General features: G+C 34.4%; 1 protein-coding gene across 3 annotated transcripts in view; it reads right to left on the reverse strand.

The window, feature by feature from the left end:
• The window catches only part of TLK1 (tousled like kinase 1), a 150,654-nt gene that overhangs the window by 23,490 nt on the left and 111,048 nt on the right, over positions 1–16,116 (reverse strand). For all 3 annotated transcript variants that reach the window (XM_038584808.1, XM_038584809.1, XM_038584810.1), the window contains one exon: positions 10,118–10,184. In XM_038584808.1, the coding sequence (XP_038440736.1) occupies positions 10,118–10,184 (67 nt within the window). The remainder of the gene's footprint in view (positions 1–10,117; positions 10,185–16,116) is intronic.

Below are 16,116 nucleotides of genomic sequence, written 5' to 3' on the forward strand. Positions count from 1 at the left end.
AGCACAGGCAAGATGCATTTGGCTTGAATTATAAAGTTTACAGGAAAAAACAAAATGTCAGAAGTACTAAGAAAAAAAAAAAAAAAAGCTGGATCCTAAGTATTTAAGAGGAAATATCAAGGGAAGGAACTATAACCAAGTGTTTTTTTTTAATACCCGAGTCTTAAATACCAATAGACATAAAGTTTCCATAGTCAGTGAAATAGATTTACATCTTCCATATTGTAATTTAATATTTATTCCACACATCTTGGACCTTAAACCAAAGTGACAAACTTCTGGGGGAAAGATAATTCTGCAACTCTTAAGTAATTTCTCTTAAACTCCACTGGAAAAAAAAGTATACATAACTGTTATGTACTGAAGGTCTGTGTTCCCCTCAAATTTATATGCTTAAGCCCTGAACCCCCAGAGTGATGGTATTTGTAGATGGGGCCTTTGGGAATTAGAATTAGGTTAGGTCATGAAGGCAGAGCCCTCCTGATGGGATTAGTGGCTTTGTAAGGAGGTAGGGGAGAGAGATCTAACCTCCCCATCCTGTCCCCTCTTTGTGGGAGCACAGAGAACTGGACATGTGAGGACTTGAGAAGGCAGCCATCTGAAACTAGAAGAAATAGATCCTCACAAGAAACTGAGCCCTGCTGGATTGGATGGACCCTGGTCTTGGATTTCCAGCTTCCAGAACTGTGAGAAAATTAATTTCTGTTGTTTAAGACACCTAGTCTACGGTATTTTGTTATGGCAGCCCAAACAGATTAATACACACACTTTCCGCTAATGTTAGGGCAATATGGCCTAGTACCCTTTCCTTATACAAATGGGCAAAGCCCAGTTTTGGTATGGAACCAGGGAACAACAGTCTAGAATACAGTAGTCTCATCAACTAATTTATATTCAGTGCAGTCATTTCCAAAGATATATCCTGTAAACTACATTCTCCTTGCTTGAGATCAACAATCTCTGGGCCGTCCTCAGAATTAATCATTTTCAGAGGGTTCAGGAGAAGCAAGTATGACCCAGACTTACAACTGACCTGAATTCATTACAGAATGGAATCCTCAAACCCGTGGCAAAACTAGGCCAGGTTACTAAAATACAAGAGAGAGAACTCAAATAGATAGACTGGGCTTAATAATACCAACTCTTAATCAAGTCATCCACTAGCTGAGCAGTTAAAGCAGGGGTCTAGAAGAAACAAAGATATAGATAGCATCTCTGGAAAAGAACAGATCTTGGTTGGCACATTATGCTGTAGAAGGGACAGGAGTAAGAACAGATTTTGAGAGAGGTAGGTTTGATGATCACATACAACTTTTCTGTTAAAACAGAAAAGATACAGCAATGGACAATTTGACGGTATTTTAAAATAAGCTCTTAATATTCTGAATTAAAACCCAAGTCATACAAGTATGCAACAACAGATCTCAATATTGCCTCATGGTTTAACCTGCAAAACACACCACCTTCAAAACTTTTAACTTTTAAATTTTTATATGGAAGGCAAATTCCAAGGGCAACTTAACCAAAATGGTTTGTCTTTCAGTGTAAGTTTGACATCAATATGCTTTCTATTTGTAGGCAAATTCTTTTTTGGCATCTTAATGTCCCCTCAGCTCACCATTCTAAGGCAATAGTATATGTAAAAACGCCAGGTTAAAACTGTTAGGTGGATTTTTGAGCATTCCCCATAATGGTAATTTTTAAAACAGCAATTATTAAAAGAAAGGTGGGGTGTGTAGGCATTAAAGCTATAAAGCTTTAAGAGTTATAAAATGCATTTTCACATGTAAAACTGATACATCTCCTGAAACAATTAAACATACTAGTTTAAATTTCTTTAACAAATCTTGAGTATGTTACATATTATATCCACAAAAACCCTATTTCAAAGAGCTGCTTTTCTTTCTTTTCTTTTCTTATCTTTTTTTTTTTTTTTTAAGATTTTATTTATTTATTTGAGAGAGAGACAGCAGCAGAAATAGCGACCAGGGAGGAAAGGGAGAAGCAGGCTCCCCACTGTGCAGGGAGCCCAATGTGGGGCTTGATCCCAGGACCCTGGATCATGACCTGAGCAAAAGGCAGACACTTAATCAACTTAGCCACCCACGCGCCCCAAAGAGCTGCTTTTTGAGACAAGCCAAGATAAGTATTTTGATATATCATTCTCATCTTGCCTATAATCAATGAGAGTTGGTAACAAAGAAATTCTGTAGAGTGTATTATGAAGATGGCAGAAGGATGAGAAAAGCTGATCACTTTGAACAGTCTACTCAACAGCACTATATAACATTACTTGGTCTAGGAAAACTAATTAAGAATGAGGTTTCAAAAAGTTTAACTCCAAATTCATTTTAGTAATATGAACAACATTAATCCCTCAAAAGTTGGTATCTGAAGGTCAAATTTTTTAATTTCATAAACCATAATGTCATTCTAAAAGTTTATCACCAGGAAAGTGACAGGTGAAATTAACAAAAGGCACTATTAAAAGCTAATGGAGAGGGCAGTGCAGAAAAGAAGAAGAAATGAACAATTTACTTCACCTTTATCCTTACGTCTCCAGGTTATTTCTATTATATGCTTTCAAATACTTTAAATATGGATATGAGATACATGAACCATTGGAAATATGAATCAACCAACAAACCGAAAGACCCCAAAGATAAAGCAAGTTTGAACTTACAGAGATAATCCTATTTTTGCTTGAATATGATTGTATAGATTGAAAATTGGGTAGGAGGCAGCGAGGGGACAAAAATTATGAAATTCCTGGGAGGCAGGGTTCATTCCTAACTATATAAATGCTTTCTTACTCCCCCCTCTCCAATCACTGAGCTGGTTCTTACTGATGAGCATACTGTATCTCCCTCAGATCTAGTTCACTGGTGTAATTATTTTAGAACCTTAATGTTTTCCTGTCTCTACACTTCATTTCCTTCTTTTTAGGGAGAGGGTGTGAGGTGTGGAGGTGGGGGTGGTATTTTATTCTCTTTTCAAATGCATAAATACATACATTAAAACCCGAGAGGGCAGCCCGGGTGGCTCAGCGGTTTAGCGCCGCCTTCGGCCCAGGGCGCAATCCTGGAGACCCAGGATCGAATCCCACGTCAGGCTCCCTGCATGGGGCCTGCTTCTTCTTCTCCCTGTGTCTCTGCCTCTCTCTCTCATGAATAAATAAATCTTAACAAAACCCTGAGAATAACTGTTAAAATAGGTTTGATTCTGTCAGTTCCCCCATTTAATTTAAACAAAACAAAATAAAAACCTTTCCAGCAGCAAATAAATGTAACAATACAACTGACTGGCAAAATTCAAATAATTTAGTACACTTCTTGAAAAAGAAATTGCAGCTGCTGTATTAGGAATTCCTTGATGTTAAACACGAACCAGATGCTGACATCACGCCACAGCACGTACGGGCACCATGCCTTACAGACTACTGTAGTCCTTTCCCCTGCTGCCTGCTTCCTTTGAACCTTTTTCAGGATTTGGGTCGATTCACAGACTTTTTTTTTTTAAGTATGAAATGATTTAACTTTCTACACAATGATGGGAAGAGCCCAGTCTTCTAGACTCTCTTGACGTACATGAATATACAGGTGACCCTTGAACATGGGTTTAAACTGCACGGGTCCACCTATAGGCAGATTTTTTTCAACAAATATAGTAAAGTACTGTAACTATATTCTCCTTATAATTTTCTTTAATAACGTTTTCTTTTCTCTAGCTTATTGTAAGAATACAACATATAATATAGAAAATTTGTGTTAATTGACTGCTTATGTTATTGGTTAAGTCTTCTGGTTAACAGTAGGCTATCAGTTTAATTTTGGGGGAGGCAAGTTATTAGTAGGCTATTAGTAGTTAGATTTTGGGGAGGCAGAGTTTTGTACCCATGGGGGTGGAGGAGGGTTGATGTTCTTAACCCCTGAACTGTTCAAGCGTCAACTGTAAAGGACATGGAGTTATAGTTCTGATTGGGAAGGGCCGGTGGCCAAGCAGTTTTCTTTTTTTGTGAAATAGTGATCTCTAGACTGAATTTACAAACATGAATTAATTAAACTCTGCTCTAACCAATGGCTAACATGACTTCTAAAATTCTGTTCAAAATTTTAAAAATTCCATTCTCTATAAAACAACTGGATTAATATTAAACATTACAGAAGCAAAACACATTTTATGTCTAAATTTTCATTTTGGAAAAAACATAAAATAAATTTTCATTTTGGTAATTGAAAATCTACTACCGAGTTAAGACATATGACTGTAAATGGGCAAACACAGAGCAAAGAATGTTTATGGATTCATAATAAGAGTAGGAGGTAATATATGAACAATGGAGTTTTCCTATCTACAGTCTGTCCCATGTTCTCTCAGCATAGTCATCTTTTATAGACAACTACTCATTTTTAAAAGGGAAGCAGTAGTAAGGACAGAATGTCAAGTTTAGAATTCTAACATTCTTCTTGGCACTTTTCTTGCCTACACATGCCAAGAAGTCAAGAACCTCATCACATTCTTCATGGGCTTAATTATGACCTTTTCTACTATAATGCATTTTCACCAGACTTCCATGGAAAATTACTGTCTATACAAGTAGCATCTTTTCTTATGTTCTGGAGAAATATAATGTACAATGTGGTTGGCTTTAATTGAGAGAAGAATTCCCAAGAGATTTCTTCTAGTCATGGCCATGAATATAAAGGTGAATACACAGATTTAGAGATTAAATCCTCTAGAATTATACTGTTCATTATTTTCATATTTTTATTCAAACCTAAAGTGACAAGAAATGTCACATATGCAAACTTACTCTCTGTGGTTATACTAAGGACTTGATAAATCAGATGACAATGGTATTCTAGAAAGAAAGACCAAAGGAGATATCAAACTTCAAGAGTATTTGGGGGTCAATTCACCTAAAACCAATGCCCTGTATTCTCCACTGTTCAAAAGGCTTGTAGACAATCCATTGTCTTCCATTTCAACTAGTTGCAAGGTCCACTGTGAAGGAGTGAGAAAAGAGCTGTGTGCTTGTTCTTGACCTGTAAAGATTTCATCATGGAAGATTAATACTGATGCTGCTGCTGCCTGTTACTGGTTGTTTCTCTTTGCAGGTGCCAATATCGGTCAGAGAACAGGATTTCAGTGGCAGAGTTGTTGCTATACTGTTATCTCTTCAGAACGGAGGCACAAGGAGAGATGAATGCCACATCGCAAGGAGCAAAGGAGAGAGAGAGAAAGAAATGGTGTCAGGTGGCATGTTGGATGTGATTTTTGTTTTAGTAGAGATTGAGATGACTGCAAATTGTTTAGCTGATTCCTTCGGTCTGCAAAGATACATTTGTGTTGGTGCTGATGATTCTTGACTAATCCTGTTTCAATTACAAGTTGGTTATGTTTTTCCAAAAAAAAACTTATGGCACTTATATTCAGAACTTACAAATCTTCTCTCTCTCTCTCTCTCACTCACTCATTCTCTTTCTTTTTCTTCCTCTCATGCACACACACAACTCAAACATATACATTATAAAGGCCAGTATCTACTAACACTATTTAATATTCCATACTGGGGTGTCAAATTTTCTATATGCATTATTTTCCTTCAGCTAACCAGATATTTTAAATCTAGAGGATGACAAAACTTGAAGACTAAAAAAAATAAAGAGTAACATACATCTGCATGCTGTTCACATCACACACTTGAGTAATAGCAGTGTCAAGACCATTCTTAGTCCTAGTAACTTTCAAAATTCTTATTTCCTCATCATTTTGGGATACTATGATAGTTAACTTGTATCATTTAAATAAAATTATGACTACAGAGAGAATCTATTACAGGGATGATGGTTTTTCAGGAATTTTTTTAAAAAGTTATTTGTGTTAATTTAGTAATAATCCTAGAAAAGCATATCCATAGTTTTCTTCATTTCCAGAATAATCTAAACTATATAAACAGAAACCTAGCAGAATGCCTCACATCAAAAAGATAAATTCCCATAACTAGAATTTGTTGAAGACTGGTATCAAAACAGGATCAATCATAAAAGCTAATTGGCATATAATTTGTTAGTTTCCTTAAATCTATAGATTCCACATATGGCACAGGTACATAAAATAGGATAGTTAGTAGCCTTACCTCAAAGAACCAACTTTTTAAAGACAGAAAATAATTTCCACTGCAACTACAAGCTTTTAATAAGGGATAACTGGGTAAGTTTGTACATAATTACCTCAAGCGAAAAGTTGTTTTTTAAAAGCTGTTTCAGGAATAATTTGCATAGTCTCCACAGATTTTAGTATATAGTTCTCTGTTCTATTCTGTTAAATCCTAAAGCTACATAAAAGGCAAGACTATGTTAGAGAGTATTTATAGTTTTTATTTTAAAAATGTGCTTTTTCAGTTGACCTTTAAAAATAAATTTAGAGTGAAAAGCAATATACCAGCTAATAAAAAATATTCTACCTAATATAATAGTCACTAACAATACTCAAGGAAAATAATATGTGAGGGAAAGAGAGCATTTGTGTGAAAAACTTAACTGTTCTACTTTACCTGCATGTTTCTGAAAAAAACAAAAAGCAAACATCACCTCTATTCTAAGATCGATGCAAAGAAAGTTACAAGTGAATTGATTCTTCTGAATGAATACAAAGAATCAATGTGCAAATCTACGTAAAATAGAAAAACTGTAGGAATAAGTATAGGTACCCTCCACTGGAATGGAAGCAGAAAAAGGTTCACATTTGGCTTTGCTGGTTACTAGCTGTATTAATTTTGACAAAACATAGGGAGAAGATCTTGGTATTCAAAAATTTAGCATTAATATTCACTCTAGAATGGTTAAAACTTCAAAGTCCATAAAATGTAATATCATGTAATCTTTCTGAAATAGGAATTTGAATCATGCCTGTTATCAAGCAGACTATGGATGTAAGTCAATCACATAGTGAATGAGTGAGCAATGATTTCATAAAAATAACTGAAAATATTAAAGAATTCTTGATATATTAAAAAAAAAGTGATGCTGCACAGTGACTTTCCTGATCTCAGAAAACAAAACTAGTAAGCCCTCAGCCCCAGAAACACGTGTTTATGTTAGCCACTGACTGACTTTTGGAGACTTCTGCTTAACTTTTATTCCTTACTCTAGCACTCTAATAGTTTTGTTTTGTTTTGTTTTGTTTTTCACTCTAATAGTTTTGGATTTATAGTTCTAACCCTGCAGAATAGCACAGAATGTGAACTGAACTTTATGATTTATTCAATGGTAAATATACTTTTTTCATACTTCAGTTTACCTATTCAATTACTATGATGATCTTTATAAAACACAAAGCACATCATAAATTATTCATTTCAAGAAAAAGTAAATAGGCCTTCTAGTCTCTCATGTCCAAACAACATAGGCTCAATGAAATAAGTTTTCTCTTTTGGTGCCCACAAATCTAATCTAATAATTTTACTGAACTTTAAGAGCTTTTATTAAAGACAGAGAGAGAGAGAGAGAGAGAGAGAGAGAGAGAGAGAAAGAGAGAGAGAAAATGCTGGGTCTCCAAATCTAAACTCTAAGCTGACACAGTATAGGTTAATTCCTGTGTAGGTTACAAAGACCTCAAATATTCACATATCAGAACCAGCCTATGATAGAAATTATATATTACAAGTTGAGCACAGTTCATGTCAGCTTAATAAGCCCTGGAGCATAGGGAGCTGATAAGATAGAGGCTATTACATATTTTCTCTTGTTCTCTATGTGTTAAAAATGTCCAATCTACTTTTTTAGAAAACAGAATGACCTATTTTAATGGCCTATTTTCCAACCATGCTTTAGAATGCCAAATAACTTATTTTTAAAACACGTTGACTTAATGGTTATTATTTAATTTTGCAACTCTAAAATTAATATCCAGTGGTAAGCAGGCAGCTGTTAATTATTTGTGCTCTAAGATGACACTACTTATTCAAGTTTGTTCTCTATATGTACTACCAAAAACTTCTTTATAATGCATTCATTTTTCTCACCCAAAAGAGCCTCCTAGAAGAAAATGTGAGAATTCAAGACATGAGGGCATATTTCAGCATTAGTAGTTTATCCACTCTCCCAAAATATTCCTTGATATTGGTCAAAGAAAAGTAATATTATAAATTTGTTAAGAAGATAAAGTTAGAAATCTATAGCTGCTCAGTAAATCTGATAAAAGCTGAAAAAAATAAAACAGGAAAAAGATTATGAAGGGGACAATTATTAGAAAGAATGAGTAAATACAAAAAAATAAAAAGTCAAAACAGGAAAAGAGGCTAATATGGAGGTTAGACGAGAAAGTGTAATATTCTACAACAGCTTGCAACTGTTTATATAGTATCTAGATGTTTAGGTATACCTCATTTTACAACACTTACACAGAAATGTTTCAGAGAAACTAAACATTTTCAAAGTACCAGGAAAGCTTTAAAATCAACCAAGCACAACCAATCAAAACCAAACCCAAACCCTTCTCTGGAGCTTTTCAAAAAGTGAAGTATTTTTGGTAATACAAGTAGCCAATTCCTAATTTAACTGCTTTAAAATTTCAGGTTTTATACAACAGGTTTTTATTAAATAAGATACACACATGTAAAATCTCATTAGAGTAATTTGAAATTATTATATGTGAAGATAATAACCTTCCAGTTAAAGTGTCCCACTATCATGAAAAGCTGGTTAGAAAATAAATTATAAATCTTTACAGGGGACATCAAACATAGGTCTCTATGAATTCATTATCAAAATAGCTTAGGTGGATCCACAAATACCAGTACTACATCTGTACTACAAAATCCTTCAAGAGTCCCATTACAGCTCCATCTGTTACAGATGGACAGACTAAAGTTGTCTACTGTATCTCAAAGACCAGGAAAAATAGTAATTACAACAAAACAAAATACACCTTAAAAAAAAGACCAGAATAAATCATTTTAGAATTTCCTGTTAAAGTAGTTTGGGGCTGAAACTTTTCTGAGAAGGGGCATAGACAGATATAGCATAGTTAAAAACACTAATGCAAATTATATATTTATATATATTATATATAATATATATAATATATATATATAAAATTCTGGTCCCTGTAATTGAATGGCAAAGGGTCTGAAGCACCTTGATAGCATTCCAAAAAACAAAACAGTATGATAGCAGCTGCTACCAGAATGGGTTTCTCTGTCCTACTTCACCTTATCCCAGGAAGAGAACTTCTGAAGCTATCAATCTTCGATTAGTTTCCTAATTTAATTTCAGCGATTATTCAGCCTATTAAAAAATATGTAAGTAATGTGACAAAAAAACAGAATAAAAAATGGGTCAAAGAAAAAGTATTTTACATCTGTCAGTAACTTACTTTTGTTTTTTTTTTTTTTTTTAGTAACTTACTTTTGAGTAGGAAAATCCACTCTATTTTTATTTGAAATGGCTTGAACTAAAAATATGAACTATTAAAAACAATGAACTGATTACAATTTCATAGTTTACAAATCAATACAAAGTTATACATTATAAAAATGTACTATACTAACACACAGCAACATTCTGATACATTATATAACTTTATACTATTCTGATGATTAGGTTCTTCTAAATTTGCCAATGTACATATATTAATTGAAACATCTCATCAAGCATTTGATAGCTTAAAAGTTAAGCCAAAGAAACAAGTTTGTTATTAATTTATAAATATTTATTATAAATAGACACAAACAATATGGAAATTTACATTTCATCTTAAAAATGAAGCATTTTTACAAAAATAGTATTTAAACAGAGTAATCTTAAGATCCTGTAAGTCTGGCCAGGAGTTACTTCTCTACTTAGGGACATGGTATTATCAGCATCTCAATGTTTATTTTTATTTTTATTTATTTATTTTTTCATCTCAATGTTTATAAGCTGCCACAAGGTAAAGGAATGTTATTTTAATATATTTAACTTAAAAATACAACTTTAATGCCCACCCCACCCCTCTGGTTTTTGGTCTCTCTGGGTACTTTCTCTCTTTAAATGACTTTTCCAAAAAGACTTATAATACAAACTTTCCACAACCTCCAGTAACAAACTAAATATTTAGCATATGCTTCACATACCTTTTTGAGATGTCCTAGTCTAAGTTTGAAAATTTCTTCCTGTTCATGATATTCTGCCAAAGTCAACCTGTTAAAAATGAAATTGTAATTCTAGATATTAAGATTAATAGTTATTTCTTATTTACAACCAGCAAAAGAACATAAAATAAATGGAAACACTACAATGTTGACAACTTTCAGCCCAAAATATAATAAGCAAAAAGTCCTTTAAAATATTCTTTAAAATGCGTCTAATACTTAAAGATGGAACAACTAATTCATAAATTCAGCAACTATTTAATGAATGCTATGTATCAAGTGATGTTCTAGAATTTCAATCCTAAGGGTACAATGAAAAAGACATTTTCTCCTTTCATTTTATTTTGAACTTACATTCTATAGTTCCCACTAAGGAGGCAGAAAAGAAACAATTTAATAAAGAAATAAAATCATCCCAAATAACAGTAAGTGTTATGAAGAAAACAAAAAAGGGTGGTATGATAATGACTGTATTACACTCATTTGCACAGAGTGTTAGGGAGGTGGTCTTGATCAGAACATCAAAACGAGGGATCCCTGGGTGGCGCAGCGGTTTAGCGCCTGCCTTTGGCCCAGGGCGTGATCCTGGAGACCCGGGATCGAATCCCACATCAGGCTCCGAGCCTGCTTCTCCCTCTGCCTGTGTCTCTGCCTCTCTCTCTCTCTCTCTCTCTCTGTGACTATCATAAAAAAATAAAAATTAAAAAAAAAAAAAAAAAAAGAACATCAAAACGAAAACTACAAGAAAACCTGGGGTAGTATGTTTGAGACATAAGTTAGAGCAAGTGCAAGGATGCTAAGTTGGACACAGGCTGGCATACTCTGAGAAAAAAAAATATAAACATCAAAACAGCCAGAGAGGCGGTGAGCTATAGGAGAGGCAAGCAGGGGCCAGCTTATGTATGGACTTCCAGACTAAGGAATGAATTTCATTTTATTCTAAGAGTACTAGAAAATTAATGCAAAGACAGTCCAGTTGGGTACTGGTTTAAAAAAAAAAAAAAAGAAAAAACTAGACATTTTTCGTTTTTCTGCTTCCATATGTGAGGAAAAGGAATGCTAAAACTATACTCAAAGCATCAAATTTTTAATAAATATAAATAGAAGGGGATCCCTGGGTGGTGCAGCGGTTTAGCGCCTGCCTTTGGCCCAGGGCGCGATCCTGGAGACCCGGGATCGAATCCCACGCCGGGCTCCCGGTGCATGGAGCCTGCTTCTCCCTGTGCCCGTGTCTCTGCCTCTCTCTCTCTCTCTCTGTGTGACTATCATAAATAATAAATAAAAATTAAAAAAAAAAGAAATAAAAGCTATAAATGTCCTTTAAAAAAATAAATATAAATAGAAGACTTTAAATCTTGAAAGTGCTTTATGGTTATTTTATTAATTTCAAATATTCATATATAACTTTGAAAAAAACTAGCTTAATATATGTAGAACCATTATAAGACATAAACACTTATAACATTTCCTAGTAAAAAATGATCCTGTTTTCTGATAAAAGAAACCACTCCACAGTAAAACAACCCCCATTTCACACTACAATACTGAAAGAATTGCTTTTATCTATCATACTCAAGCTTGTTTGTTTACTCATGTGTTCTGGGGGTATTTGACAAAGCTCCTAACCCAGATATGATTTATTTATGTTTATTCAGGTCCTTCAGCAACATTTAGTATAAATGCTATTCTCCTTTAGCTAGATGTTAAATTTACTAATTCTAAAGAAAGCCTATTCAAAGGAAACAACAATCTTCCAAGAAATTCAGTTCGTATTCCACTAGAAATACCTTAAGAGTGAAAAAATAAACATTTAAATTAAATCTGTCTACCAAGTCTTAGGTTAACACAACTGCTGGGTTTTATTACACCAAATAAAGCAACAGTGGACAGCTGCAGCAGATGCTTCAGGTAGACTTAGAGAAGTGTGGCAGTGTGAATGTAGAGGGAGTTAAAGGGAGAAGAGGGAAACGTGATATTAAAAGGTTTAGAAACTAAAAAGGATAAAATCTCAACTAATCCAATAAAGAAAAGCTATAGGAATTTATGGCAAATAGTTTCTGGATAGGCATATATATGCCACCAATGAAAATCTGGTGCAATTTGAATTTCCCCAAATTTTTGAAACTATATTCTACTAAGAAGTTTGGCTCTCATGCAAATTTGCAGTCTTTATATATGCAGATGGCTGGGAATTTCTGTATTTGGAGGTAAGCATATTTAGTTGGTGTATTTTTCAACTAGTATTCTTGTGAGTTAAAAATGAATATCAGTTCACTGATGATTTAGTTCGTTGAATATATTGTTTGGTTAATCTTACAACATAACGTAATGCATATCTGGTATCAATAGCATTTAGTTCCAGTTGTTTTTTTTTTTTTTTTTTTTTTTTTTTTTTTTTTTTTTTTTTTTTTTTTTTTTTTTTTTTTATGATAGTCACAGAGAGAGAGAGAGAGTCAGAGACACAGGCAGAGGGAGAAGCAGGCTCCACGCACCGGGAGCCCGACGTGGGACTTGATCCCGGGTCTCCAGGATTGCGCCCTGGGCCAAAGGCAGGCGCCAAACCGCTGCGCCACCCAGGGATCCCTAGTTCCAGTTGTTAATATGCTTTGTGTTGTGGTTCAAATCATCCACATCCCTATAGCTAAGGCAAAGTCATACAAATACTCCCTCCCCAATTTTCTTAGTAGAGTGATACTTCTTGATTTAAAAAACTTTGACCCCAGAGCATTATTTCACAGGTCTACTTTGATATTAAACACATACAATTCCCACTAAAGATTAATGGCACCTGGGATCCCTGGGTAGCGCAGCGGTTTGGCGCCTGCCTTTGGCCCAGGGAGCGATCCTGGAGACCTGGGATCGAATCCCACATCGGGCTCCTGGTGCATGGAGCTTGCTTCTCCCTCGGCCTATGTCTCTCCCTCTCTCTCTCTCTGTGACTATCATAAATAAATAAAAATTGAAAAAAAATTAAAAAAAAAAAGATTAATGGCACCTTTTATCATCAGCAGAACTTAGCTATTTCCTTCCTGCATTTTGAGTACTACTACTATAACTACTATTAAGCTTCAAGTAAATAGGAAAGTATATATATTCACTAATTTCTCTATGCTTGGTTTTGAAGCATTAATAAACAAATTCTGCAGAAAGTACTAAATACTAGACTACTGAATTTCTATGGCAGTGATTCTTACCATTTTATGATAGTGGATATTTAAAAATAATCTAAAGGAATTTATAAACATTCTCCAGAAAATTTCACATATACATAAATTTGGGGATTCACAGCTCTCCGTTTAAGAATTCCTATTCCAGATTGTCTCACCAAATAGAATGCAAGCTTCAAAACAGCAAAGACGACATTTCTTAAATTTCTCTGCATTTCCCTAGCAGGAAGTATCTGACATATATTAGAGATCTTAAGATATCTCTATTGTCATTTCATTATTATTTTCATTAATGAAATGTTTTTAATTAAAATGTAAAATATCTGAAAATGAACAAAAAAGTAAAATAAATTTAGGTAAAAATTGAGGACAATCCTTTTCAAAGAATAAAAAGAGCTAAGCTAATTAATGTTAATCTTAATGGCACTTAAATCCTACATAATTATTTTTATGATGTGTTTTTAAGACCCTAAAAAAGTTCACACTCTTAAGCAAGTCAGTTGGTTAAGTTACTTAGCAAATCTTTTATTCACAGATGTGAAGATAAAGTCTAAATCCTCCCTATATGAATCATATCTGATATTACAGCCAATGATTAATATATTATTAGGTTCAAATATAATATGTGTCCTTATTTAGAGGCATGCTAAAAGCTCCTAAAATAGGTTTATATAAAACTTTATTTTAAAAGCCAAGAAAGGGATCCCTGGGTGGTGCAGCGGTTTAGCGCCTGCCTTTGGCCCAGGGCGCAATTCTGGAGACCCGGGATCGAATCCCACGTCGGGCTCCCGGTGCATGGAGCCTGCTTCTCCCTCTGCCTGTGTCTCTGCCTCTCTCTCTCTCACTCTCTGTGTGACTATCATAAATAAAAATTAAAAAAATAAAATAAAATAAAATAAAAGCCAAGAAAAAAAAAGCCAAGAAACTTAAACCTCAAACATAAAACTTAATAACTCTTGATAATCTTCCATAATGAGTCTGAATGGATGAGAATTTTATTTTTAATCCAAAGAACTGTTTTATAATAGTTTGATATAAATGTGAGATGACTGTAATAGAAATATTACAGTCATATAGACTGTAATATTCAGTCAAATAGAATATTCAAATATTCAGTCAAATAGAAATAATGAGCACAAATATCAGAAAACAAGATACTCATTTCAAACAAATTTGATACTCAATTCTTTAAAGAGATTCTGTTTAAGAAACTCAAAGTTAAGGAGTGCAAGCTATGGTAAATAAGACTATTACAGGCACTTAAGAATAAAAAAAAGCAAGCCCATTTATTTGTACAATTTAGCAAACATTTACCAAACATTAAGCTATGCACTATGCACTAAGGATTAGATTTTTTAAATGAGGAAGGGTAAAACAAACAAACAAATAAATAAATGAGGAAGGGTAGGACATGAGAGTAGTCTGCCTTTGAAAAGCCCCCCAAAAAAACTAGAAATAGAAGTTCCTCAACATGGGGCACCCAGGTGGCTCAGTTGGTTAAGCATCTGCCTTTGGCTCAGGTGGTGATCTCAGGGTCCTGGGATTGAGCCCCATTTTGGGCTCCCTGCTCATGGAGGCCTGCTTCTCCCTCTCCCTTTGCCCCTTCTCCTGCCCCCTGTTCATTCTTGCACTTTCTCTGAAATAAATAAAATCGTTAAAAAAAAAGTTGTTCTTCAACATTATATAGGACATTTATTATTTAAAAAAAAGTTGTTCCTCAACATTATATAGGACATTTATTTATTTATTTATTTAAGATTTTTATTTATTTGTTCATGAGAGACACACACACATTGAGAGGCAGAGACACAGGCAGAGGGAGAAGCAGGCTCCTTGCAGGGAGCCCGACATCGGACTCGATCCCGGGTCTCCAGGATCATGCCCTGGGCCAAAGGCGGCGCTAAACTGCTGAGCCACCTGGGCTGCCCTATATAGGACATTTATTAAAAACCCACAAATGACATCATATTCAAGGGTGAAAGACTGAAAGCTTTCACCATTAAGATGAGAAATAAGACAAGGATGCTTTCACCATTACTATTTCATGCTGTACTGGAAATCCGATCAGTAGAGTTAAGTAAGAAAAAAAATAACATCGTGCATCAGAATAAGTAGTAAAACTATCTCTATTTGCAGATGACATAACTCTAAGATGTAGAAAACCTCAAAGAACGAAGAAAAAACTACCAGAGCTAATAAATCAGGAAAGCTGCAGGGTCAAGATCAACCCACAAAAATCAACTGTGTTTCTATACACCAGCAGTGAACAATCTAAAAAGGATATTAAGAATACAATTCCACTTATAATACAATCCAAAAGAATAAATTTTCTTACTGAGAAATAAATTTAACCCAGGAAATGATTTGTACACCAAAAACTACAAAACAGTGCTAAGGATGTTAATGGAAACTAATTAAATGAAAAGACTTACATTCATGGATTAGGAGACTTAATATTGTTAAGAGGGCAATCCTCCCCGAAGTCATCAATATATTCAATATAATCCTAATCGAAATACAAATGGGCCATTTTGCTAAAATGGAAAAAAAATTACAACGGGCCTCAAATAGAAAAAATAATATTGAAAAAGAAAAAACAAAATTATAGGACGCCCACTACCTTTTTCAAAACTTACTACAAGGTTATGGTCATTAAAACAGGGTGGTACTATCATAAAGATAGACATTGAGGCCAAAGGAACAGAAGTGGGTACAGAAATAAACCCAAATATTGATGGCCAGCTGATTTCTGACAAGAGTGCCAAGACCATTCAACGGGGGAAACAATAGTCTCTTCAACGAATGGTGCTGGGA

Source organism: Canis lupus, chromosome 36 (genome assembly GCF_011100685.1).
Source record: "Canis lupus familiaris isolate Mischka breed German Shepherd chromosome 36, alternate assembly UU_Cfam_GSD_1.0, whole genome shotgun sequence".
Taxonomy (NCBI): Eukaryota; Metazoa; Chordata; class Mammalia; order Carnivora; family Canidae; genus Canis; species Canis lupus.